Below are 27400 nucleotides of genomic sequence, written 5' to 3' on the forward strand. Positions count from 1 at the left end.
CTTGGTGGTGTGACTGCAGGTGTGCACCACTGTCCCAGGTTTGGGTAGAATCCACTTCTCACTGAGCCACCCTGGAGTTGATGCCTCCACCCACTTCTGCCACAGACTCAACCTCCATCTCCACCATCATCTCCTAACATGCCTGCACCTGGGCGCTCTGATGATGTGAACGGCATTCCCTCCTGGTCCTTCTCTCCACTGCAGCCACATGGCTCTGTTCCTCCCGTCCCCTCGATGTCCCTTCCATTCTCAGCTCACAGACCACCATGAGTTTCCTCACTTGCTTCACACTGCTTGCCTCTCTGGTATGTCCACAGGCAGCATTTCCAGGTGGCCTCGACACAGAGAAGGGATGCCTGCTCCAGAGTGCATTACAAGTTTCCCATCCTTATGTGGCCACAGCCGTGGAGCACAGCCGTGGAGCACAGCCGTGGAGCACAGCCAGGCCATCAGCAGCTGTGCACTGGATACTTTAAAGGTCTGACAACACAAGCTCTCAGGAAAACGCTGATTCCCCAGGGGCACAGGTTGAGTTCCTCACTGTCCTCACTGGTTTTCTATCAACTTGATAGCAGCTAGAGTTATTTGGGAAAAGAAAATCTTAATTGAGAAAATTCCTCCATCAGATTGGCCTGTAGGCAAGACTCTGGGGGCATTTTCTTGATTAGTGATTAATGTGGGAGGGTCCAGCCCACTGGGCAGGTGGACCTGGATAATATAAGAAAGCAAAGTAAGGCTGGGCATGGTGGCACATGTCTGTACTCAGGAGACAGAGGTAAGTGGATCTCTGAGTTCAAGGCCAGGCTGGTCTACAAAGTGAGTTACAGGCCAGCCAGGACGTCATAGTGAGAACTTGTCTCAAAAACCTAAACAGCTGGGCGGTGGTGGCGCACGCCTTTAATCTCAGCACTCGGGAGGCAGAGCCAGGCGGATCTCTGTGAGTTCGAGGCCAGCCTGGGCTACAGAGGGAGATCCAGGACAGGCACCAAAACTGTACAGAGAAACCCTGTCTTGAAAAACAAACAAAACAGTCACTGCACATCAAGTAGCAGGTATCTTGATATGACACTTCTCCTGTTGTGACTGGACAAGGCAACCCGGTAGAAGTTAGATGTGGTGATACAGTGTGTACCCTAATAAACTTGCCTGAAGATCAGAGAAACAGAGCAGCCAGCCACTAGTTCTTACCTCTACGAAATCCTCAGCCTAAGGAGAGTGAGTTCCTGTCTCCTCAGGCCTTATATACCTTTCTCTGCCCTGCCATGTCACTTCCTGGGATTAAAGGCATGTGTGCTTCCCAAGCAAAGGCCTGAGATCTCAAGTGCTGGGATTAAAAGTGTGTGCCACCACTGTCTGGCCTCTATGTCTAATTTAGTGGCTGACTCTGTTCTCTGATCCTCAAGCATGTTTATTAGGGTACACAATATATTATCACAGGAAAGGGCCCCAAAATCAGGCAACAGAGTCAGAGACAGCCGCTGTTAGCAGTCCCACGAGAGGACCAGGCTACACAACTGTAACTTATGAGCAGAGGGCCTAGGTCAGTCCCATGCAGGCTCCATGGTTGGCAGTTCAGTCTCTTTGAGCCCCTATGAGCCCTGTTGGTTTTCTGGAGGTGGGGGAGAGGGATTGGCAGGGGAGGGAGGGGAAAGTGCAGTCAGGATGTAAAATTAATTAATTTTAAAAAAGAAAGAAAGCTAGGTTAGCAAGCCATGCGGAGCGATGAGTTAGCATTCCTCCATGGCTTCTGTGTCAGCTCTCGCCTTGAGTTCCTGCCCTGACGCCCCTCAGTGACAGACTGTAACCTGTAAGCCTAAATAAAGCCTTTCCTCCCCCAACTGCTTTTAGTCATGGCATTTATCAGAGCAACAGGGAGCACACTAAGACACTCACCATAGCCTTCAGGCAGCTCTGGTGACTGGTGGCCATGTGGTCGGTTCTGGGGCGTCTGTAGGGACCCTCGAACCTCAGGATTTCGAAGTCGCTGTACCTGGAGTCTCTGATCTTGGCTTGGAGACTCCACAAACCTGCAGTTCCCACCTCCCGCAGCTGCACCGGTCCCGTCTGTATATGGGGCAGGCTCCTCCATAAGGCAGCTGAGCGGCCTTCCAGGGCCCGAGTCTTCATACACTGTTCTGGAAGGGATGGGGCAGAGCAGGTGTGGGAACAGCAGGCATTTGTTCTAGGTCCCTTTTTTTTTTTTTTTTTTTTTTTTTTTTTTGGTTTTTCGAGACAGGGTTTCTCTGTGTAGCTTTGCGCCTTTCCTGGAACTCACTTGGTAGTCCAGGCTGGCCTCGAACTCACAGAGATCCGCCTGGCTCTGCCTCCCGAGTGCTGGGATTAAAGGCGTGCGCCACCACCGCCCGGCTTGTTCTAGGTCCCTTTAACGAGTGACAGTGCTCCCAATGCTAAGTTTCATGCCATCGAGGGTGTCCAATGAGAAAGACTCTCAGGTGGACAAGCGGCCAGAGGGAACCACAATTTAGAATAAGAGGGTTATTCACTCTAGGCTACAGCTCTACATGATGGCGGGTGGAGCAGAAGGTGCTCCTGACATTCTTTTTTCTTGATTTAATCCAACACTCCATTTCCTTTGTTATTTCACTCAAGGATAAAATTCTTGGTTACATAAAATACTATGACTCTAAGTGCTTTTAAAACATTTCTTACCCCACCCCCAGCAGTTTCAAAAACAATTAGCCTTAACGAGTCACTTCCCTTACGATGGAATACTTTTAAAACCCTCTTATATTGAAACACCAGAACAATGGGCTTCTACCCCAGAACCAGCAGCCAGTCACAGCGGATGTCGGCGGGCTGCTCTCCAGCCCTTTCCACCGCTGGCTGGACCGTCGGTCCAATCCCTACACGGCACCATGTGACCCGTACATGTTTTGGCATGGACCACTTTTTTAAAGGCAATGACTTCTCCATTATTGCAGCTAACAAAGGAACATTAATTTTGAGGGAAAAAAAATCAAACACGAGCCAGTGTTCAATTTCTCTGTCTTATAAATCATGATGGAAACAAAATCCAGGCCTGGGGTGACGGCTCAGCTGGTAGGGTGCTTACTGTACAAGCAGTGGGGACCTCACTTCAAAGCCCAGTTAGTGTGGCAGTGTATGCCTGTCATCCCAGCACCGGGGAGCAGACAGGTGCACCCCTGCGGCTCACTGGCTGGCCAGCCTAGGCAACTGGTGAGTCCCAAGCCAATAAAAGGCCCTATCTCAAAATCCAAGGTGGGGGCTGGAGAGATGGCTCAGCAGTTAAGAGCACTTCCAGAGGACCTGGGTTCAATTCCCAGCACCCACATGGCACCAATAAACAATTAAACAAACAAACAAATAAACAAATAAATACATAAATAAATCTTGGAAAAAATCTAAAGTGGGTGGCTCCTAGGGAATGATATCAAGGTTGACCTGTGGCCTATACAAACACATGCATGCATGTGAATAAAGTCCCATATTGCTTTTAGTAGCTGTTTCTTGGGCTTTTGTTTGTTTGTTTTTAAATAGCTCAGGCTCACCTGGAACTCAGGATCCTCCTGCCTCTGCCCTCTTAGTGATAAGACTGGAGGCATACTCCACCATGCCCAGATAGACTGTCACCTCTAGCAGGTGGGAACCTCCCTGAGTTATTTCCTGGGTCTTTGGGGGTATAATCCCTGGGGTAGTTATACCTTCCTTCATAAACTAGTAGTTTGGAATAGTTTTATGCTACACAGTAGTGTAAGGTTCAAAGGGTCCTTCCTATGGGGAGAAGGAACATGGCTGGCATCAGGCTGGCATCATGGTAGGCATACGTACCCTTCATTTTCTAGCAGTCCTCTGCAGTCCACCACCGACCCTCCACTGCCTATTCGGTCTCGGGTCTGTAAACTGACTACAACAGAAAAGAAGAGCTTACATTAGAACCCAGGGCTGCTCTACACCCCTGCGCTGCAGCACCGTGAGCCACGGACAGCCCATAACCTATGTCCAGTATCATAAAAAGGAAGTGAGTTCACACACACACACACACACACCCTGATGCTTTCGGTGTGAAGCATCTCAGGCCAACAGCTGCACACACCACATACTGTTTCAACAGTCCTTGAAAGCAGAGAGCGAAAAGCTGCTGAGTTTCTCATGCCCCACTGCCCCCCATAAAGCTATAGAACACAGTATGTAATTCCATTACATTAGCTTCCATCTTAAGAAGACCTGGTTTATGGTTAGTGAAGGCACAAAGGACATCTTCAGTGCCTACAGTCTAGCTCAATCTAAAGAAACATTCATGTTCTGGCCTCACTGGCACAGACAAGAAAGATGTTTTACTCACTCCCAAGTTTCAGTTGTTTGGCTTTTGCCCCTGACACATCCCTCCCCAAAGGAAAGAAGAAATTCCAGGTGGGAATGCAGTGCGCAAGAACACTATCGTTAAGTTACTTCCAGGGCGGATGCACTGCTCACAGTCTTGGGACCTGAGGCATCTGGAGTTGCAGAGTGGCTCAGCCTGGCTGCTGCTCCACAACTCCATGCAGTACTCACAGCCAATATGTGCTTTCCCCTAAAACACTGCCAAGGACAGGGTGGGCAGGGGGACGGGCAACTCAGAGAGGTCACTCCATCGGAATGCCTCCAGTCAACAGTGTGAGCACATTGTACTCCTTCTCTCCACACAATGGAATCCTTTGACTAAATCACATGACTTGGTTTTGTCACACATCATCGTTGCTTTTGCCATATAGGATGGGGCTTCCCAGAGAAGCCATATATTCCAGCTCCTGCCTATGTGGCCATCCCAACTCAATCTTCAGCATGTGGCCTCAGCTCTTACTACACTGGGCAATATGAACGTCAACCGTTCATTCTTGTGGTGACTACACGACACTTATAAATCACAGCCTCCATCTCAACTGGAGTCCCATTAACTCAGTTTCAATGACAGGATGAAGGGAACCAGAGAAAAGAATGAAAACCACACAAGAGGAAAGGCTTAGTTCTGGAGATGGCCCAGATGTGGTCTGCCCTGGAAGCCTGTGCCCCCCATCAGGACCGGGAGCAGGATGGTGGGTTCCGTCAAAGAGCCCTTTATGCAGATGAGAAAATTCTTACCCACTATTTGGCCACGAACCGCATCAGTATCTGAGGGATTTAGTTTGCATAGATCCAAACGCTGGTCTGCAAACAAACAATTCAAAACTTAACCCAGGGAAGGTTAACTAGGGAGGAAGGCAGGAATTCTGTATTCAGCATTCAAAACAAATCAAAGAAAGAAAAAGATGCCTCCTAAGCTTTCTCCAGCTGCCCTGAGAGGCGGAAGAGCATTTGGTTCTTACAGCCAGTGTCTTTCAGTCTGCTGATGGCATTGGAGAGCAGCCGCACACAGCCCAGGAAGCCAGCCCCCTGCTTCTTGTGGATCTTCTTGTGGTTCCACACGCTGATGGTTATAGAGTCAGTTTTCCCAACGTACCTGTGAGAGCACATGAATCCGTTCAGGCACACTGCTGGACTATGGCAGCCTCGTTTGCATGCATCTGGCTGACTTAGAATCCATGGAGTGGGGGTAGAGCTGGCTGTGTCTCACGTGGCACGGGCAAAGGACTCAACAGTACACAGCAGTGAGTGTAGGTGACCCCGTCATAACAAGCACTTTAAATTTGTTTTCTCTTTATTCATTTGTCTATCGCACTAGAGACTGAACTGAGGGCCTCCCACAGGCCAATGCAAGCACTCTACCACCGAGCCACTGGCAAGTGCTCTCCCTTAGCCATTTGACCAATCCCATCCCTCCACCCTTTAAAAAACAAAAACAAAACAAAAAACAACTTTTTATTTTGAGATGGAGTCTAAGTTACCCAGGCTGGTGTTGTGAAACAATTTCCTTGGAAGTAAAATATTCTACACTAGAGAGAGTCTTATCTAAACTCAAGGAATTCTAAAGGAATTGCATTAAAACACAGGAAATAAGAAACTCACAAGTCTCAGGAAATCCTGAAACTTACTAGATTCACACCCTGCCCACCCCCCAGGGTTACATGGTAAGAACTGCTGAGAAGAGGAGACACTCCAAGCTGCTGAGCTGTCGTGTGTGTCCTGCAGAGACAGCAGGGCCCAGAGTCTAGGGGGATCGTTGTGCTGGGGTAGACTCTCGTACTGCAGCTGCTCCTCTAAGTCACCTCTCCCCTTCCTGTAAGTAACCCCAGTGCACTCATGGATTCACTAAGCTGAACTCTGGGGAAGTCGTTACCTTGGTCTGTATGTGCTCACATTTCCCCATGTGACAGCTAGAATGAACTGGCTCTATAAACTAGACAGGCCTTCAACTTGCAATGCTCCTGCCTCAGCTTCCCAAAGTGTCAGAATTACAGGCCAGTACCACCAGGCCCAGCACATGATAAGATCTTGTAAAGAGGTGGACCATGCTCTAGCACTTTGGGAGGGCAGTAACCCAGGCTTAACAGAGAATACTAGTTTGCAACAAGGGACTCCTTACAATTCCACAAAATCCATGCAAAGTGCACAAAGGTATGTGAACCAAGATAATAACCCCACTCGCTCCTAGGGCATTCCACAGAGAGAACTATCAAGACAAACGGCAGCCAGTTCCAAGCCATGTGAAGAGAATCACAAAAGGCAACTACTACTAAAACCCCACCCATGCATGCACACACAGCACCATTTGTGTTAGTAATCATTATGCAGGGACATGGGTCCATATAAAAATGTGATCCTAAATTTGGAATGAATATACAAAACTGTATGATGGATTATAGAAAAAAAATTAGTACCAAAAAAAGGCCAACATTTTCAAAAAATAGCAGAAATATGTGGTCATACTAATACACTTTTTAAATAAAAACTACAACTAGATTTAAGTTTCACTGAAAATAAAATGTAGCACACTGGGCCATGAATCATAGTTCTTTGTTTGTTTTTCTGCTAAAAATGGCTAGGGAATGGAAATATCCAAGGGTCACAGCATCACTCTGTTAAGAATCAAAGCATGAAAATCTATGAGAACAAATGCCAAGAACATCCAGGGCATTAACTGTAAAGTCGGCAATGTGTTCCCAGCCCTTTGGTCATCAGTTAAAAAGTCAGCCATCTTTTTTCTTTCTCCAGTATGTCTCTTCAAAGCTTCATGCCTGCTTTCCTCATGCCCCAGAGCCTCATGGGAGGTTGACTCACAGGTCATAATGCTGGTTCCACTTTGGGTCCAAGGTGTTTTTCACAGTGTCGGTTGAGTGGCACTGCCCAGAGCCATCCACAACGATCTTGGCAAAGGGGTCAGGGAGTCCTGGGGAGAGAGAGCAGACATACCCAGGTGAGAAGACAGTCTACCAGGCGGCGCAGTGTCCTCCTCCCTGCAGAGGGACCGGCAAGATCCCCCCTTGGGATAGAGACACTGCACATGTCACTCCTCACTAGTCTCTTTTTGAAGGTTAGTCTCCATTAGCAAAGGGAGTTCATACGAGCACACCTTCACCCCTGGATGACAAGAAAAGCATGAAAGCAGGCTCAAATCCAAACATCCATCTCTGCCGAGTGGTACATTTTCAAAATTGCTTTTATTTACGTGCATGTGTCCCTGTATCTGTATGCACATGTATGTGTGCACTGCAAGAGCTAGACGTGTCGGATCTCCTGGAGCTCGAGTTGCAGGCGGTGGGCTGCCCGTGAGAGTACGAGGACATAAACACGCTGAGTCGTCTCTCTCTCCAGCTAGCCCCAGCTCTGATGATCATTATAGGGACTAACTAAATGTAGGAACAGGATCTATGATGAAGTAACTATCCCAGAAACTTTGCTTATTGATGTTCTGCCTGTGTTAGCTGTGGCATCATGGAGTCCCCGAGACTTCACTGGGGAAGGTCTCTAAATGCCGGCATATGAATCCAACAGGTTTACAGCATCAGACAAGCAGTAAGGCAGGAGGTTTGGGAAAGAGACTGCTCTGTGAGTCTCCACTTCTGGAGTTTCCAGGCCACTTGGATAAAGCCTTTGAGCCTAAGTCTCTTTTTCCTGAAAATGTGGATGATGGCTCTTAAGCACTGACTCCCCGGGGACCGAAGTAGGAGCTTTCAGGACTGTAGGTGCTGACTTCATGAAGTAAGGCATGATCAGGGGTGCAGCCCCCACTTCTTCCCAGTTCCTCCCACTACACACATTTTTAGATGGATTCAGTCTGCAAAACTGGACTGGCAATTTTAGTCAAGCCACCTACATCATAAATGCCTTGTTTGTGTTTGACCAGAGAATATTACCCCACCCAGCAGAGAGCAAGGTCCTCCCAATGACCAGGTCAGGAAGCAGGGGACACGGGCATGGCTGGGATGGAGGATGAGATGAATGCTGTGTGCAGCTGGGAGATGTTTGTCAAGCTCTGGATTCCTAGACTTTGAGAAGACTACACTCAGTGCTTTTACAAAAATTAAATGTCAGGAGCCAACAAGATCTAAACCCAATGCCTGGTACCAACCAACATGGTGGAAGGAGAGAACTGACTCCTGCAAGCTGCCTTCCGACCTCCACATGCATGTTGTGGGGAGCATTCACACACACAAAAGCATGCATGTGTGCACACACATACACACACACACACAAAAATTAATTCTCAGAAATACATAAATCACATTAGACAGGAGCAAAGCTGGGTGTACTTACTGAAGAAGTCTTTCTTTGCAAGGTTCTTGGCACATAACACTGAAAACAAACAAACACTGAGTTAACACTGACAGAGCAGATTTCCATCACATTGAGTGTCTGCAACGGGAGGGAAAAACCACCAGTTAATGTGCAGCGATCTCTCAAACTGAGTGTCACATTAGATAAACATCCCTAGCAACTATCTAAAAGTACCCTTCCTCAAATTGAGGAATCACCAAATTTAAATGCTGTACTTAAGCTTAAAACATTAAATGCATAAACACAGAAAATGGAATTACTGGTGTGTTTTAAAACTATATACACACCAATTTTTAAAAAGGCCTGCTGCATTTACCTCAAAGCTGCTAACAACAAAAGGAGCAATGCATTCTGGGTACTGTGATAAATAACACCCTGTGTGAGCATGTGTGTGTATGTGTGTGTGTGTGAGAGAGAGAGAGAGAGAGAGAGAGAGAGAGAGAGAGAGAGAGAGAGAGAGAGTGTGTGTGTGTGTGTGTGTGTGTGTGTGTGTGTGTTTCATGTTTGGGGGCAGAGCCCAGGACTCTGCACCTACTAAACACACATCCTGCCACTGAGCTACACCCACGCCTGCACTTCTGCAAACATAAACTTTGGTACAATGGAGCCTAGAAAACAGGACACTAAAATACAGAGCAATTCGCAGTGCTGTGGAGAAAGGAACAGGCTGCACGTTAAGAATGCTGTACAGGGGCTGGAGGGGAGACGGCTCAGCAGTTAAGAGCACTGGCTGCTCTTCCAGAGGACCTGGGTTCTGTTCTCAGCAACCACATGGTGGCTCACAACCATTGATAGTGGGCTCTGTACATGCAGACAGAGCACTCATATACAAAACACAAATAAATCTTAAAAAAAAGAAAGAAAGAAAGTTGTACAGGAGCTAGATGGTGGTGGTGCCCGTCTTTAATCCCAGCACTCAGGGGGCAAAAGCAGGCTCTGTATTTTAGTGTCCTGTTTTCTAGGCTCCATTGTACCAAAGTTTATGTTTGCAGAAGTGCAGGCGTGGGTGTAGCTCAGTGGCAGGATGTGTGTTTAGTAGGTGCAGAGTCCTGGGCTCCGCCCCCAAACATGAAACACACACACACACACACACACACACACACACACACACACACACACACACACTCTCACACACACACATACACACACATGCTCACACAGGGTGTTATTTATCACAGTACCCAGAATGCATTGCTCCTTTTGTTGTTAGCAGCTTTGAGGTAAATGCAGCAGGCCTTTTTAAAAATTGGACAGCCAGGGCTACACAGAGCAACCCCTGTCTCAAAATAAAAAAATAAAATAAAAATAAAAAATTTAAAAGAAGAAGAAGAACGGAGAAGGAGGAGATATAGACTTGGTAAGATGGCTCAGTAGGTAAAGGCATGTCCCACCAAGCCTGACCACCTTAGTTCAATTCCCAGGACCGCACAGGTGGAAGGAGCTGGAACTCCTGTACCACACTCCACATACACACATACATACATACATACATACATACATACATACATACATACATACATACATACATAAATACATGCAGTAACTTTTAAAGAAGGCAGAGCAGTGCTGGTAGACAGCAAGAATGTAACTGATAGTATCACCATTGTGTGAGTGAGGGGCTCACATCTGTAATCACAGCCTTCATGAAGCTGAGGCAGAATGACCATGAGTTCAAGGACAACCTGGGCTAGTTAATGAGTTCCATGCCAGTGTGAGCTACATGGCCAGGCACTGTCTCAAACAGACAGACAGAAGGATGGACAGATGATAGACTTTGTCATACATCTGCTGCATGGCGGAAGCACTCAGGAGATACACAATGTACTTTCCTGTTGTACTGTTTCAGACATTTTGCTAGTTTTCAAGGATACGATGGTCTGTGTTCAAACCACATTGTGTACATTTCCACTTAGTTCTTAAGAGACAACTGTAGGGACCTCATCCGCACACCATACAATCTCCCCGCTTAGACATCATATAACCTGATGCTTTCCTGCACTCGTGGGGTTAACAGCTTTCACCAGAATCAGTTTTCAAACTTTTCTAGCATCCCCAAAGAAGTGCTGTCCCATCAACATCACCTCAAACTCTTCAGCCTGAGGCAACAGCTGTTCTGTTTCTTGGCTCTGACAATTTGCCTAATTCTGAACATTTCTGATGATTGGAATCACAGGCTGTGAGGTAGCTGAAGGCTGGTTCTGTGTTAACTTTTCCTAGGGAGACATGAGCAAACCCGAACTTGCCCCACATATAAAGCCCTGGATTTGATCCTAGCAACTAAACCAGGTGCACATGTACACACCCGTAACGCAGCACCTGTGAGGTGAAGGCAGGAAGATCAGAAGTTGAAGGTCATCATCCCCAGCTACACAGTGAGTTCAAGGCCAGCCTGGGCTACGAAAGATCTTGTCAGCAAATAAACATGCTCCCTATTTCAAAACTCTGAACTTAGTACACTCCGACCTCTACCTCACCAGCCTCAAGCATTACTCACCAAGGCTGGGCCCCAGTTTTCTGAGGCGCTGGAGCCTAATGACTTCTGAATGGAGCAATTCTGATCTCACTTTTCAAAAATAAGAATTATTATTCATATTTACAAAGCTACTGATGTTTTCATTTAGAGCTCATTCCAGTGGAATCTGGTTACATCATAAAATGGTGACAGTCTTGGTAATTGAGTGCGAAGCAAGCCTTGCCTCAGTCTGTGTACAGGTCACTGAGGGCCACTCCGTCTACTTTAAAGAAACAGAATTTCTCCTGCTAAAATAATGGCTGCCAACTTGCAATCTCCATCCTCCCTTGATCCTCCTGCCTCTACAGGAGGGATACAGGATAACGGATGCCCACTCTTCCTACAATGCAAAATGCTGCTGTACACAGAGAGGCCACCTTTACCACAGGGCCACTGTGTAGCCCCAGCTGGCCTGGAAGTCACTCTGTAGACCAGGCTGGCCGCCAACTCAGAGATCTGCCTGCCTCTGCCTCCCCAGAGCTGGGATTAAAGGTGTTCACCACCACACTTGGCCCTGCCCCTTGTTTTTAAACAAATCTACTTATGCACTAATCACACCTGGGGGCGGGGTTGGGGGTGGCAGGTAGAGGAAGAGGGATCAAGAGTTCAAGGTCATCCTTAGCAATGTAATATGACAGAGGCCAGCATGGGCTACATGAGAACTGGTATTTAAAAAAAAAAAAAAAAAAAAGGAAGGAAGGAAGACAAAAGGAAAGAAAGTCATGGGAAACCCGGCTCATTTCCCAGAGCAGGCACTGTGCAGCTGCTGCCATTTCGGCTTTCCGTGAGGCTGTGGCTTGGGTAGTCCAAGCTGGCCTTGACCCCATTAGGTAGCTGGGGACGACCTTGGACTCCAGATCCTCCTGCTTCTACCTCCCAAGTGCTGGGGTCACTATTCCTTATTCTCTACCCCTGTACAGGTGTGCACCACCAGGCAGGCCTTACCCAACTCTAGTGTGGCCCTAAGTCCCCTCCCCTACATCCCAGGGTTTGCTAAGCACATTCCACTGCTCTCCCAAGCTGTGGCCATGGTAAGAGTAATCACACCACATTCCCTGAGTATATAAAATCGGGAGAGAGGTGTCTCACTCACAGAAGGGCAATCTGTGAACACGCACGCACGCACGCACACCATCAACATCAGAAGCTGAGAAAGGCTCAAACTTGGGTCAGTATTTTACTAGCTTCCTAGTCTCAGTTTCTAGAAACTGTTGCTGTAACCTTAATTTTGTTTTGTTATGGGGATCGAGTTTTACTACACAGCCCACTCTGGCCTCAAACTCAAGGCAACAATCCTCCTGTCTCAGCCTCCTAAGTGCTGGAATTACAGGCACTGTGGTGTTTGTCTGTCTACTGCATTCTTTTTACTACTCTCCTCCTCTTAAATATCAAAGGTCACCATCCTTCTCAGTGGCTCCTCAATCTGTCATTTTCTGTGTGTACATGTTTGTATGTACTGTTTGTATATGAGAATGTGTGTATGGGTACACATGTACATGTGCAAGATGCATGCAGAGGTCAGAGACTGATGTTAGTGTTTTCTTCATTCTCTTATTAGTTTTTAAGTATTTATCAGTGTGTGGGGGTGTGTGTGTGTGTGTGTGGGTGTGTGTGTGTGTGTGTGTGTGTGTGTACATGGGTGTGCATGTCACAGCAAGTGTGTGGAGGTCAGAGGAACACTGTGGAATTAGTTCCTCCTCCCACCTTCCATGAGATCTGGGATTCAAACTCAGGTCATCTGGTCTTGCAAGGCAAGTGCCTTTACCAGTGGAGCCATCCCACTGGGCCCCTGCTTTGTGACAGGGTTTCTCACTGAATTTACAGCTCAGCAGTTTGGCTGGACCAGCTAGTAGCAGCCCAGAGATCTGCCAATGTGTTTCCAGATCCCCAGCACCCGGATTACACCCATGTATGTACCACTACACCAAGCTTTTCATGTGGGTTACCAGGTAGTCTCAGCACGTAGGCCAGGCTGGCCTGGAACTCTGTAACTAGACTCATCATGAACTTGCCATCTTCCTGCCGCAGGCTCCAGGTGCTAGGGTTGCAGGTGTGCACCACCATGCCTGGCCACAGGTCCATGTTCAAGAGCCCAGAACTCTATATTATATGTATGAACTATGTCATACTTCTTGTATTCTAAGGTTTCCCGTTCCCTCACATCACGTGACTTTCCCACTGTTCCTCAGTCTCTAAGTCTGGCTACTCACGTGGTTGCCAGGCACTGCCCCCATGAAGCCTCACTCAGGCCAGGGTTTCCCTAGCATCCTTCAGCTCCAGTTTTCACAGACAGGCAACTGGTTCGGTTTGCCCCCATGAAGCCTCACTCAGGCCAGGGTTTCCCCAGCATCCTTCAGCTCCTGTTTTCACAGACAGGCAACTGGTTCGGTCTGGACCAAACCCGACTACTCTTTTAAACCGCTATGTCACATTCTGCCTGTGTCATTTTTCCATTTTAAAGTGTCCTTTAATTAAATAAGACAACAAAACACTGACAGCTTTAGCCCTAACACCCTGGCCGTGCTGTGTGGATGGATGCCCACATTTATTGACATAAATGTCTTGACTGACCTGGTAATTGCTGTTCTAGTCACCAGTGACCTACCCTCTCCTTCTAATCACATTTTAAGAATCACATGGTTGAAGCTGGGCGGTGGTGGCGCACGCCTTTAATCCCAGTACTCAGGAGGCAGAGCCAGGTGGATCTCTGTGACCTGTCTCTAAAAACAAAAACAAAAACCAACCAACCAAACCAAAAAGAGTCAAAGGGGCATGGAGGCATAGGCACAATGTGGAGGCAGGAGAATCAAGGGTTTCAGGCCTCCCTGGTCTGAGATCTTGCCTCTAAAAGGAAGAAGAACTAAGAAGAAAAAAGAAAGCCAAGAAAAAACACATGGCTTAAACACCCAAAGCATAGGTGGCCTTGCCCCACCCCACCCCACCCCCCACCCCCGGTGAGGTGAGTTTCTCTGAAGAGGCTTCTGCCTTTAGAAGTGGCCTGGCTGTGACCATGGCTATGGCACACACCAAACAGGGGTCTCATGAAAAAAAAAAAAAGGGAAAGAGAAAAGAAAGAAAGAAAACAGTACCCCAAACCAAAACTATCCTTGCAAAGCTTATTAACTTGTTACTGAAGATTCTGGTTAGAGAACATGGGATGTTCATGTGGCTCAGCTGCTGGAAGAGAACGCCCAGGACGCACCCAGGCCAGGGCTCACCAAGCTCAGGGCGCACAAAGCCCTGGGTTCATCCCCAACACTGCATAAATCACTCACGCCTCTAATCCCAAACACTCAGAAGGTGGAGGCAGGAGAATTTTGAGTTCCAAGTCGGCCCAGGCTACATGGTGATCCCATATCACAAATCTAAAATAAATAGTCTTTAAGTGACAGGGACCACTAAACACAGAAGCACTGCCCAAGGCAAGGGATGAGGCCCTCATGTTCAAGGTCGCTGTCCCAAAGTCAATTCCCATACAAACTCAGGAAGTCCCCAATTGTGTATTAAGAGACAAAACTAAGAGCTGGAGAGATGGCTCAGTGGTGAAGAGCACATACTGGTCCTCTGGCCTGAGTTTGGTCTTCAGCACCCATGTTAGGCAGAGCACACAACCCACTGTAATGCTAGCCAGGGTCCAATGCCCTCCTGCAGCCAAGGGCATTCACACTTATGTGTGCACACACAATTAAAAAGAAATGCTTTTTTTGTTTTTTGTTTTTTGTTTTTTTTTTGGTTTTTCGAGACAGGGTTTCTCTGTGTAGCTTTGCGCCTTTCCTGGAACTCACTTGGTAGTCCAGGCTGGCCTCGAACTCACAGAGATCCGCCTGGCTCTGCCTCCCGAGTGCTGGGATTAAAGGCGTGCGCCACCACCGCCCGGCAAGAAATGCTTTTTTTAAAGAGGCAACAATGAATTAACAGATAGATAAAACATACACAATCACACTGCAGCTTGTATCTAAACAGACTTGCCATGTCAAACCACAGCACAGGGCAGAGCTAAACCCACCACATGAGTGAGCTAGCAAAGCACCTCTCCCCAGCCCTTAGCAACTTCCCGGGCAAACACAAACATTGGAACTATTCAAACACCACTAAATTGACAGAACTTGGGTTCTTCATGCATCAAATGACAAAGAAAGGGACAGGAACTCTTGTCAACTCCTGGCATGGATACGGAGCACTGAGCTGCACTTCTACTCCAGAACCTGCAAGGTGAGGTGGGGCAGTAGCAGACCGCCTGGGTTCCATGCTGGGCCTGAGGTGTTTGCCCTTGCCATTCCCACACCCTACCCATTACTGCCACCTGCGGGTACCTACATCACTTAATAAGCACTTTTGGGCCAAAGACACACACACACACACACACACACACACACACACACACACACACACACACACACGGGCGCACTAAACTGTATTACAAGTTCTTATAAAGCACTTCTGCAGGCTCTCACAGGAGGAGGCAGCCTAAGAGGCCAGGGCAGGACTCCTTCTCCAGCTCTGTGGGCTACAGCGTCTGATTCAGTGGTTCGTGCTGGCTTTTCTACCCTAGTACCAGGAAGCCAATCTCACCAGACCTGGGAACCTAATCCACTATGCCTCATCACCAAGCACCACTGTTCTCCTCAGAGGCTGAAACCAAGTCCCCTGCCGCCATATCACCTGCACCAGAAAGAGGGCTGTGGCTTCCTTCCTCACAGGTGTGTCCCGATGGCCTGGGATAATGCTTGGTACACAGAAGTGACTTTAGAAACAGTTTGTTCCTGGATAGATGGACGGACTAGGTGATGACCCAGTACGGTTCCCTGTAACTGCCTATCCACCAAACAGACTCAAGAGGGCATCTTCCTCAAGAGCAGAGGTCAGAGCTTAGTGGTCCTGCATCTTGCCATCCAACAAAGGTTATTCAGCATAAGCTGCCATTCTTAAGGCAAGAGTTTTGCACTAGCCGAAGAATGCTCTGTAGCTCCAAACCTGAGGTGCCATTACAGTGAGGGGAAAGAAAGTGTGCATCCAAAGAATGCAGTAAAGTCCCAGGGATGCTTGGGACTTTTTAAGAAAGTCTCAAGGGGCAGTGGTGACACACACCTTTAATCCCAGCACTCGGGAGGCAGAGGCAGGAGGATCTCTGAGTTCGAGGCCAGCCTGTTCTACAGAGGAGTTCCAGGACAGAGAGAAACCCTGTCTTGAAAAAGCAAAAAAGTCTCATGACTGGACAGAGCCATTTGCACACCTTAAGGGATGCTCTCCCAGGATCTGTCAGGACACTGACTTCTAAGAGAAGCCCTAGCTGAGCTGCAGGGTTTCTAGAGTTTACTGAGGAGGGAACCCAAGGCCTGTGCACAGCAGACAAGCCTTCTGAGCCATGCCCAGCCCCTGACAGGGGTGGGGGGGAGGGGGGGCCCAGGGAGGGGTGTCCTAGGAAGGCAGGTGCTCTACAGCTGGGCCATGCCCCAGCCCCTCCCTAGGGATTCTAGGAAGACACTAGCTTTACACTAACCCCAAATTTTGCTTTTCTAATCCCCTGGATCTGGCCCCTTAAAACAGGACAGCCTTTCCTGAGGAAAGAAGTTGGCTTCACCGGCTTCAGTCTGCAGAGCTCCTGTTATTCTTACATTTCTTCCAAGTATCACTGACTGTACCCCACGGCTTTGGGAGATGTGAAACCAGTCTCACTTAGAGCCTGTCTCAGTAAGACATTTCCATTCATGGTGGTTTGAAGGAGAACGACCCCCATGGGCTCATAGATTTGAATGCTTGGTCACCAGTTGGTTGAAATGTTTGGAAAAGATTAGGAGGTGTGTCACTGGGGGTGGGCTTTGAGGTTTCAAATGCCCAAGCAAGTCATTTCCAGTTAGCACCCCCACCCCCACCCCCACACCCACCCCCGCTACATGTGTGTGGATCAGATGTGAGCTCTCAGCTACTTCTTCAGCGCCAGGCCTCCCCCCCTGCTGCCAAGTTCCCAGCCATGATGATCGCAGACTCTAACCTCCTGGAACTGTGAGCCCTAAATTAAATGCTTTCTTTTATAAGTTGCCTTGGTCATAGTATTTTGTCACAGAAATAGAAAAGAAACTAAGTAAATCATACCATCCCAGGTCCTGTCTCTCTCTCCCACTGAGTTTGAACAGGGCATTTCTCAATTGTGGTCAACAAAACCAGGGCATTTATAGGTAAAAACAGATTTCCTTGCCTTGGACTAGAGGAATAAAAACTTGTGTTTTGTCAGAGAAAGTTTGGACTAAATACTATAACTCAGAAGTATTCAGAGGTCAGTTAGCTATTGAATGCTGTCTCCATGTAATTTATCTCTCCTTCCCCAATGTCACTAATTCAAATGCCACACGCAGGACAGTGCTTATTAATCCCAACAACTCATCCCCCAATCGTTAGCTGTCTCCTATCTCCTAAAAAGCTTGGGGTAAGTCTACAACCAGGAGCTAATGAGCAGTCTGCAAAGCAGGTGCTTCCAACACCACCCCGGGGAGCAGTCTGTCGCCCCGACAACCACCTGACCCGTCCATGCCCCCGCCCAAGCAGTCAATGAAATCTATCAATGGAATGCGTGGGGCTGTTGGCACATCCTGTTATGTGAGAATGTAAAAATACAATCTACTTCCCTTCAGTGGAGCGAGTCACAGCAAGCAACACGCATTAGCTGCTCCTGCTTACGTTAAGCACGCACTGTCCTGGCAACACACCTGCCCACTATCATCAGAGTTCCATGAGATGGTTACCGCTCTACAGCCATTTCACGGACCACAGAAAACTAAGGCTTACAAGCCTAAACAGCTCAGGCTGGGCGCATATCTGCTGGAATGCTTGCCCAACATACACGAAGTCCTGGGTTCCTTCCTCAGCATCACATAGGCCAGGCACGATGCATGCCTGAAATGCCAGCACTTGGGAGGTGGAGGCGGGAGGATCAGAAGTTCAAGGTCTATGTCCTCAGTATGTGGTGAACTGGAAGCCAGCCTAGGCTGTGCGAAACCTTGGTGGGAGGCAGGGGGCAAGAGTGTGTGCTCCTCTAAACAGCTTAATAAGGCACAGTTAGGAAGAGCTGTGGGTTCTGGGCAGCAATGTGTTTTTACATTTAACCAACAAGACCACACACCAAGGTCTGATGGGAGCTCTGAGGACACTGGCACCAACAAACACAAAGGCTGCTTGTCCTTGCCAGGACCCAAGGGCTGGACTTTTAAGCAAGGCAAACTAAGATCACTCTCAATTTTTTGTTTTTTACTTTTACAACTGCTTAAAACTGACTTCTCAGACTTGGACTGGCCTCTTAAGGTTGTATGGTATAAAACTAAATCTTCCAGAAAAGCACAGAGCTTTAACCCCTAGCTGTCTCTCAAAAGTGGATCTTATCACCCGAGAAGATAATCAAATTAATTCCACCCCCAGGGTTATCAGAGAGAAGACGCTCTCTTTAATCCAAACCTCTCGACTATGTTCTTGTTTGTTTTTTTGCTTTTAAAACATCTCTCAGTATTTAGCCCAGGCTGGCCTACAACTTGAAGCCCCCAGTCTCCAAAGTGCAACACCACCATCACCTGCTCCTGACAACCGTTGATGCACCTGAGACACGGCTCTTTTGATGACACTGCTTTATTTTTTATTTTTATTTATTTATTTTTATTTTTTATTTTTTTGTTTTTCAAGACAGGGTTTCTCTGTGTAGCTTTGCACCTCTCCCGGAACTCACTTGGTAGCCCAGGCTGGCCTCGAACTCACAGAGATCCATCTGCCTCCCGAGTGCTGGGATTAAAGGCGTGCGCCACCACCACCTGGCTTTTTTTTTTTTTTAATTTATTTATTATGTATACAGTGTTCTGCCTGCATGTTCTGCCTGAATGCCAGAAGAGGGCACCAGATCTCATTATAGATGGTTGCTGGGAATTGAACTCAGGACCTCTGGAAGAGCAGTCAGTGTTCTTAACCTCTGAGCCATCCCTCCAGCTGATGCTGCTTTAAACAAGAGTAAATGCTCAGAGTGAAGAGGAAGGCTGGGTGACTTCACAGATGAAAGGACATTAGTCTCTAATGTCATCAACCCGACAAAAAAACAAACGGGGGGGGGGGGGAATTACATCGAGAAACAGCGCCGTCATATCTCTCTCTCAGTTGCTGTCCCATCTCACCAGCCCAAGTTCTACATTAATAAATTCACACATAGAAGCCAAGAGGACTACATTTGGAGAGGGATCAGGCTCAGCAAGGTGACACTCTGTGAAAGCACACACGTGCCACGAAAACTCCAAAAGTCCGTCACCTTCATGAACATGTTCCTCTACCCTTTCTTCCCTGAAGAGATTTTGGAACAGCTAAGCACTCAGGGCGATCTCGCACACTGTGGAATTATTTAGGTGGCCATCACGCGAACTCAAGTGTAAGTTGGGGAATACACATCATAGTAGCCAGGAAAACAGCAGTTCAGAAATCAAAGCCACTGCTCAAGATGTCCCAGCAGAGCCAATGACTGATCAGCACTGGTCTATCTGGGGCCATGGCTCAGCATACGAAACTGCCAGGCTTGGGGACCAGAATTTGATCCCCAAGACTCACAGGGTAAAAGAGAAAATCCACTCCTGCCTGTTGTCCTCTAACACCATAAGCACAGGGTAGCATGTGCACCCTCCCCACCAAAAGGAAATTATATATATACACACACAAACACATATACACGCACACACACATATATATGGCTCTTTTTTAACTGATCCGTCCTATGAGGGAAAGACACCGTAGGTCACTGAGGTCTGCGGTGGCACTAAACAATGAGTACTCAGAATGGGACACTGTGTCACAACATTAAAGAGTTCAAATCACTGTGGCCACAGACAGAATGACAAGATCCTTCAAAAGTTTCTTTTAGCTGATCATAAGCCATCAACTCCACCCTGTGGTACATAGTCAGTGGAAATGCATGTATGAAGTATGCATATATAACATGTTCACAGTATCACTCTGAGGGTCACAGACAAGGCCTAGGAACCACTGAGATAAACCTCAGTGCACAATGCATACAAAAGGAGCCAGGCACGGCCGTAAATGTTTGTAACCCCAGATACTGGGAGGTCCATGTGGGCACAAGAGTTAAGGGCCAGCCTGGGCAACACAACAAGACAGTATCTCAAAACAAAAACAAGAGAGACAGAGAGAGAGAGAGAGAGAGAGAGAGAGAGAGAGAGAGAGAGAGAGAGAGAGATATCAATGGGCTGGAAAAATGGCTCAGCAGTTAGAAAACTGTCTGTCTGTTCTTCCAGAGGACCCAGGTCCAATTCCCCACGCCCTTTCCTGGCCTCTGTATGTACTGCACACACACGGTACACAGGCTCATACTCATAAAATAATAAAATCAAATTTTAAAAAAATTAAGGGAAATCAGCCCATATTGGTAGTATCACGCCCAAGGGCTGAGGAGTCACTTAATAGCTCCTAAGTGCCAGCCTGGAACATTTTACACTATGAAACAAGGCAATACTAAGCTTTAACCAAAACAGCCATCAATGTCCCTGAGTCTGTCCACACAGATATAAAGAAATGAGACAGTAAAGTAATAAAGGGAGACATCCCAAGTGTGCAGAGGTCCCCCAAATCGATGAGGCTGACTCCCCCTCAGGACACCGTCCGACGGCCTGCCACCAAAGCAGCAAGGGCGGGCGGAAGGAAGACACACTGCCCCAACCAACACAATCCGAGGCCGCCAGGTGGCCGCTGTTGGTCCCACTGCTAGTGCATCACGTGACACGCTGGGTGACAATGGTGCCCCAGGGGTCTGCCTCCTACAGTCTCACAGTGAGAAAGACATCCCACAAACTCCAACTGAGTAAGTCCACAAAGCACCCAGCTAGCTCCTCTAGAAACTGCCCAGGCCCCCAAACAAGAAAAGGCTGAGAGCCTGTCCCCACAAGAGGAGCTCAAGGGATGAAAAAGAACATTCTGAAACACTAGGGAGACCTGAACACAGCAGAACTCCAGCCGACAGTAATGTATTAATAATACTGGTTCACTGATTATGAGAGAACTCACGTTCAGTGTGAACTGGGGAAGCTCCCAGATGCGTGCAGCGGGCACTATTATCTGCCAGTAACTTGGAAATACTAAAATATCCTTAAGAAGTTAAGTCTGTTGATAAAAACAGAACAGGTGGATAGTATGACCCACTTTGGAGGATAGGATAGGTTGCTCCTCCATGATGGCTAATACATATTGCAGCATGTATGATGCAATGCATCCTTAACACTGAACTTGGCACAGAGGCACACACCTGCAATAACAGCATGAGATACTGACTGAAGGAGGATTAGAAGTTTGAGGCCAGCCTGGTCTACAGAGCAAGTTCCAGGACAGCTTGGGCTGCTACACAGTAAAACCCTGTCTAGAAAAATCAAAAAAAAAAAAAAAAAAGTTCAAGTTCATCTTTGATGACATGAGTTTAAGTCTAGCTTGGTCTACGAGAGACACTGCATCAAAATATATATATATATATACATATATAATATAAATTAAAGGGAGGCCAGTGAAATGGCTCAGTGAGTAAAGACACCTGCCACCAAGCCTGATGACCTGAGTTCAATCCCAGAGACCTCCTCATGCACACCATAGCAAGTGCATGGGCACACATACATGTGCTGGGTGTGGTGGAGCACTTCTTCAATCCCAGCACTGAGAAGGTAGAGGCTACCGGTTCTCTGTACACTGGAGGCCAGCCTGGCCTACATAGTAAGTTCCAGGCCAGCTAGGGCTACATAATGAGACCTTGTCTCAAAAACAAAAACCCACATCTGGACATAAGCATACATACCTATAATCCCAGCAGAAGTAGTACAAGTATTGGAAGTTCAAGGTTAACCTCAGCTACATAGCAAGTTCAAGGACAGCTTAGGCTATATGAAATTGTTTTTAAAAAAAAAAGTTGGTAATGACATTAAGTAATATAGCATAATTTTCTTACTCTGTTTAAGGCTATAATTGTTAAATTTCCTTCAAAAATGACTATCTGAAAAACATTCACCAGGCAGGGCACACCTTTAATCCCAGCACTTGGGAAGCAGAGCCGGCGGATCTCTGTGAGTTCAAGGCCAGCCTGGGCTACAGAGTGAGATCCAGGACAGGCTCCAAAGCTACACAGAGAAATCCTGTCTCGAAAAAACAAAAAGAAAAACATTCATGAGAAAAACTTACTTTTCAATTAAAAACATTAGTGACTTTGTGGGAGAGGGGAGGGCCAGGAGCTGTGTCCCTGTCGGCTTCTTAGCCAGGCCAAGGCCGTGCCTGCTCCCCCTCTGTAGTCTCCGCTCGAGTTATTAATGTGCATTTACGTTCTCGCCATCGGCCAACTCAAAAGGCTGGCTGTGGCACTATTGCAGGCTGATGCATAAATACACAGAAGAGAACAAAGCACGTAAAACGGGATGAGGTTCAAGTCAGTAAGAACAGAACAAGACGAAGCACCCCAGACTGGCCTCAGTATGCACTCTTTCAAAAACTGACTCACAAAGTAGTCTGCACGGGGGCTGACGATGTCCGCTCGCTTGGCCTGCTAACCCCGCTGCTTTTTCTCATTTAAAAAGGAGAACAGGCTGAGAATGTGTTTGCCTCCTCTGCCCAGCCACCCCAGCACCAAGGGGAAGTGTGTGAGCATGCTGGTACCCTAAGTCTCACTTCCTACTGAACGGGGGCCCAGATGAGGAGGCGGAGGCTGCCAGGATGCTGCCGCCCGCCACCTCACTGTATAATGAAGGCAGCAGGACAGAGATCCTCCATACATTCCCAGAGCTCCACTCACAGGCAACACTCATAGCATGCCTAGGTGGGTATGTGGGCAGAAGAGGTCCCAGGAGGGATGGTGTGGGGCACAGGATAGTCTCCTGTGTGATTCAAGAATAGCGCATCAACAGAGCACCTCCTCCTGCTTCTCATGCACTTGACCGAGAGGCAGGAAATCCCAGCTGCAGAGTGAATGCAAAACTCTGCCACAGAAGTCACAGCATAAAAGAAAAACATCAACTCCATCAGTTAATCAACCTATGTACGCATCAGGAGAGTTTGAAAGCTTTAGAGCAGCTCTTGGATTAAGAAGAAAGGCGATATGGAACTAAGAGGCGTGGAATACAATAACAAAATCCCACCTCAAATTGCAGGGGCAAATTTCATTCCGTAGAGACCAGCAAGGGAGCTAGGGGGTGGCTCAATGGTCAGAGCACTCGTCACACAACCCTAAGCACCAGAGTTCAGAACCTCCAGAACTGGCGGAAATGCTCAGTGGTCATGACAGCCAGCCTGCAATTCCTGCCTCAGAAGGAGAACCAGGATCCCTAGAGCAGACAGGACACATGAGTGGGTTCTGGCCTTGATTCATAGACCCTCCCTAATGAATGAGGCAGAATGCATAGAGGTTAATTCCAGACTTCCAGACATCAACCTTGGGTCTCCACATGCCTGTGCACTCACATGGACACACACACACACACACACACACACACACACACACACACACACACACAAACATATGCAAAATCAAGACTACACAGATTAAAAAAAAAAAAGAAAAGAAAGTCCATCAAAAGCCAGGGGATGGGGTGGGGGCAGCAGTGCATGCCTATAATACCAGCACCCAGGAGGCTGAGATAGGTGAACGGAGAGTTTAAGGCCATCCTGGGCTAAGTTATAAAACACTGTCTCAAACAACCAACCAAAACAAACCCAAACATTATAAACAGATGAACTAAATCCTCTAAGTAAAGAACAAATAAATCCATATAAAGCTGGCAAACAACCCACACCGATTAAAAAAAGCCTAAGTGGACTACCCGTCAAATGAGGGACCAGGTCCTCATCTAAAAGGCTAGGCTAGGCAGGTACAGTAGCGTGCTCCTTAATCTCAGAACTCAAGAGGCAGAGGCGGCCGGATCTCTGTGGGCTGGGTTCGAGGTCAGCCTGGTCTATACAGTGAGTTCCAGGATAGCCAGGGCTACAGCTACCCCGTCTCAAAAAACCACCACAGTCAGGCCTCGGCACACAGCACACCGCAACACACAAAATAAGTAAAAATGTAACAAAACATTTTCTAAAGATTAGTTAAAATAAAACAAAAAGATCAAATGTGTGCCAGTAAGCTCGAGAAAAAAGAAATCACAACATCTATAAAGATAAAACCAGGGGCTAGGGCTCAGTCGTTAGGAGAGTGAACCACTCTCACAGAGGATCCAAGGCTGATTCCCAGCACACAGGTCCTGCAGCTCCCAAGCCTCTAGTTTCCCGGGCACCTACACTAATGTGTACACACCCACACACAGGCTCCCATACACGCACATAATTAAAGTCTTTAAAAAGATAAAGACAAGCCAGGCAGTGGCAGTGCACACCTTTAATCCCAGCACTTGGGAGGCAGAGGCAGGCAGATCTCTGTGAGTTCGAGGCCAGCCTGGTCTGCAGAGTGAGTTCCAGGATGGCCAGGGCTACACAGAGAAACCCTGTCTCGGAAATCAAAAGGAAAAAGGGGAAGAGGAAGAGGAGGAGAGGAAAGGAAAGGAGGGAGGGAGGGAGGGAGAGAGGGAGGGAGGGAGGGAGAGAGGGAGGGAGGGAGGGAGGGAGGAAGGAAGCCAGCTAAAGAAGAACTTGAAGGAGGACAGTGGGAGCCGAGGGCAGCAGGTGTGGCTCCTTCGGGGTGAGGGAAATGCTCTGTAATTGACTGTGGTGGTGGCTTTGGGATATACTAAAAACCCCTGGCGGGGACACTAAAAGGGTGACATTTTATGACATATATTATTTATATCTCAATTAAAATGTTCCCAACCAAGACAGAGCAGTACTCAGCACTGTGCTGTGCATTAACCTCCACAGGCTTTTGAGGCCAGTGTGGAAGAGACACTGTTACCACACTGTAAATTTACTCCGCAACTTTTAGTTTTTGAGACTGAGTCTTGCCTCATCATTTACATGGCTCCAGGGACTTGGATCAGGCTAGGACAGTGAAGGAAAACAGACAGATACACAGAAAAGCTGGGACCGGGTGGACTGGGCTCTCTGATGGAGAAGTTGCAGCACCCGAAGCTTAGTGTGAGTTGGACAGAGTCCAGATTGTTGCAAACAGCTGGACAAGGAGGAGGCGTTATGACAAACAGAAAGACAAGGAGGCAGGCTAAGTCTATACAGCTGAATAAGAAGCAGGTTTAGCTAATCTCAGCAGAAACAGTCTCTGCAGGGGAGCAGTCTTCAGGCTAGAAACATCCAGGGGTAGAAAGCTATGGTAGACATTTTCTGCACACACTCTTAACAGCCACACGTGGGCCAGAAGGTAAGACTGCCATGGGCCTAACTCCTGGACATGCCAATTTCCACTCATGTCAACAGCACAGACCCACTCACACCCACTCAGGTCTTCACACACTTTCTGATCCCCAAAGAGTCTAACACAGCGCAGGTTGGCAACAAACTCTTCATATATCTGAAAACGACCTTGAACTTCTGGTCCCCCTGCCTCCATTCCTAAGTGCCGAGATTTCAGGCAAGTGCTACCACGCTAGGTTTTACTCAGTAACTTCTCTTGAGTCAGTCTATTAAGAAAATTCAAAGTAACTGACTAGACTATTAAGCCACGGGAAGAGGAGAGCAAGCCTCTGCTGCATGCTTCTGTCAATTATTAAATGGAATGTTGATCGAGTAACATTTCAGATTGACAGATAAATAGCCTGACCACTAAGTAAACCACTGAAGTCTTGATCAAGATTTGAACTATCCCTGCTATGTTTACTGAATTATTCTTCAACAAAATCCTCCACAATTCCCAAGACTCTCTACTGCCTAAAAACTGCTTCCCTTACAGTTCAAGGCTAAGACCATTGATGGCCGTCCTGGTCTCTTGGGCCAAGTGTGATTTTTCTCTCTAAATACATGTCTACAGATGCATACACACAGAGCATAGATGAGGAGGTCAGAAAACAATCCTGAGTGTGAGTCCCAGGGGCCTCCCACCTACTGTTTCAAAGAGTCTTCCACTAGCCTGGAACTTTGCTGCACAGGCCAGCTTAGCTGCCCGCAAGCTTCCAGGGCCCATCTGTCTCTGCCTCCCACCTCATGCCACCGGGGCTGCAGGTGCTGCAGCACTTGGCTTTTTACTTTGGTTCTGGAGATGCAAACTTGGGATCTTCAAGAGCACCTTCCAAACTGAGCCATTTCCCAAGTCAGTGACTCTGAATCTCTCAGTTTTGGGTTCACAAAACAACTAAGTGGAGGATAGGGGAGCAGAAACCATCCACATGCCCATCATGTGATTAGGCAGAAACCAAATGTGCTAAATCCATCATAGAATACTACTCAGCTCCAAAAAAGGAAGGTATATGCCATATGTGGTATGGTGATGCACAGCTGTTATCTCAGCACTTAGGAGACTTAGGCTGGAGGATCATTAGTCCAGGCTAGCCCACACAGCTCAAAATTCTGCCTAAAAAAAAAAAAACCAAAAAAAACAAAAAACAGACCAAAAACAAACAAACAAACAAAAAACCCCACCATAGGAGGGATAGTAATATGACGAATATATGCAAAAACATGGATGGACCTTCCATAGCCTGAGCAAACTCTGGAAAGGCAGAAGCAGTGGACACAGATCGCATGATTCCACTCAGAGGAAATACCCCGAGTAGACAAGCAAACCCTAAGAACATATGAAGTAGATTAGTGACTGCTAGTGGTTTCACAAAGGAGAACAGGAGAGGGCTCTGAATATATTAAAAAACCTGAATTGGGGGCCGGAGAGATGGCTCAGAGGTTAAGAGCACACACTGCTCTTGAAGAGGACCTGAGTTCAGTTCCTAGCTCTCACAATGGGCAGCTCACTCCTGCCAGTAACCCCAGTCCCAAGGGTTCCACCTCCCTGGGAACATACTCACACGTACATTAACAACTAAAAAGACTTTTTCTTTAAAGACTCCTGAAAAAAATACTGAAATAACTTCAAGGTTTGAAGCTGACCTCAAGTGGAGAAGCTTATGGTCTAATTAATTATATTTCAGTAAAAATTCAGACCCAGGGCTGTGGCCACAGTAGGAACAAAATCCTGGATTCTGTCCACAACACCACATAAACCAGGCATTCTAGTGCACAACTATATCCCAGCACCGAGGAGGTAGAGGCAGAAGAATCAGGAGTTCAAGGTCATCCTCATCTACAAGGAGTTCCAAACCAACCTAGACCAAAGGAGTC

The 27400-nt window shown here is 47.4% G+C and overlaps 1 protein-coding gene across 4 annotated transcripts in view; it reads right to left on the reverse strand.

Moving 5' to 3' along the window:
- The window catches only part of Smurf1 (SMAD specific E3 ubiquitin protein ligase 1), a 99910-nt gene that overhangs the window by 20153 nt on the left and 52357 nt on the right, over positions 1-27400 (reverse strand). For all 4 annotated transcript variants that reach the window (XM_052754438.1, XM_052754437.1, XM_052754436.1 and 1 more), the window contains exons 2-7: positions 8653-8691; positions 7177-7285; positions 5325-5458; positions 5101-5166; positions 3811-3886; positions 1894-2135 (exon numbers count right to left, since the gene is read on the reverse strand). In XM_052754438.1, the coding sequence (XP_052610398.1) occupies positions 1894-2135; positions 3811-3886; positions 5101-5166; positions 5325-5458; positions 7177-7285; positions 8653-8691 (666 nt within the window). The remainder of the gene's footprint in view (positions 1-1893; positions 2136-3810; positions 3887-5100; positions 5167-5324; positions 5459-7176; positions 7286-8652; positions 8692-27400) is intronic.

The sequence above is a fragment of the Peromyscus californicus genome, unplaced genomic scaffold (genome assembly GCF_007827085.1).
Source record: "Peromyscus californicus insignis strain IS unplaced genomic scaffold, ASM782708v3 Scaffold_2__1_contigs__length_46816999, whole genome shotgun sequence".
Lineage (NCBI taxonomy): Eukaryota > Metazoa > Chordata > Mammalia > Rodentia > Cricetidae > Peromyscus > Peromyscus californicus.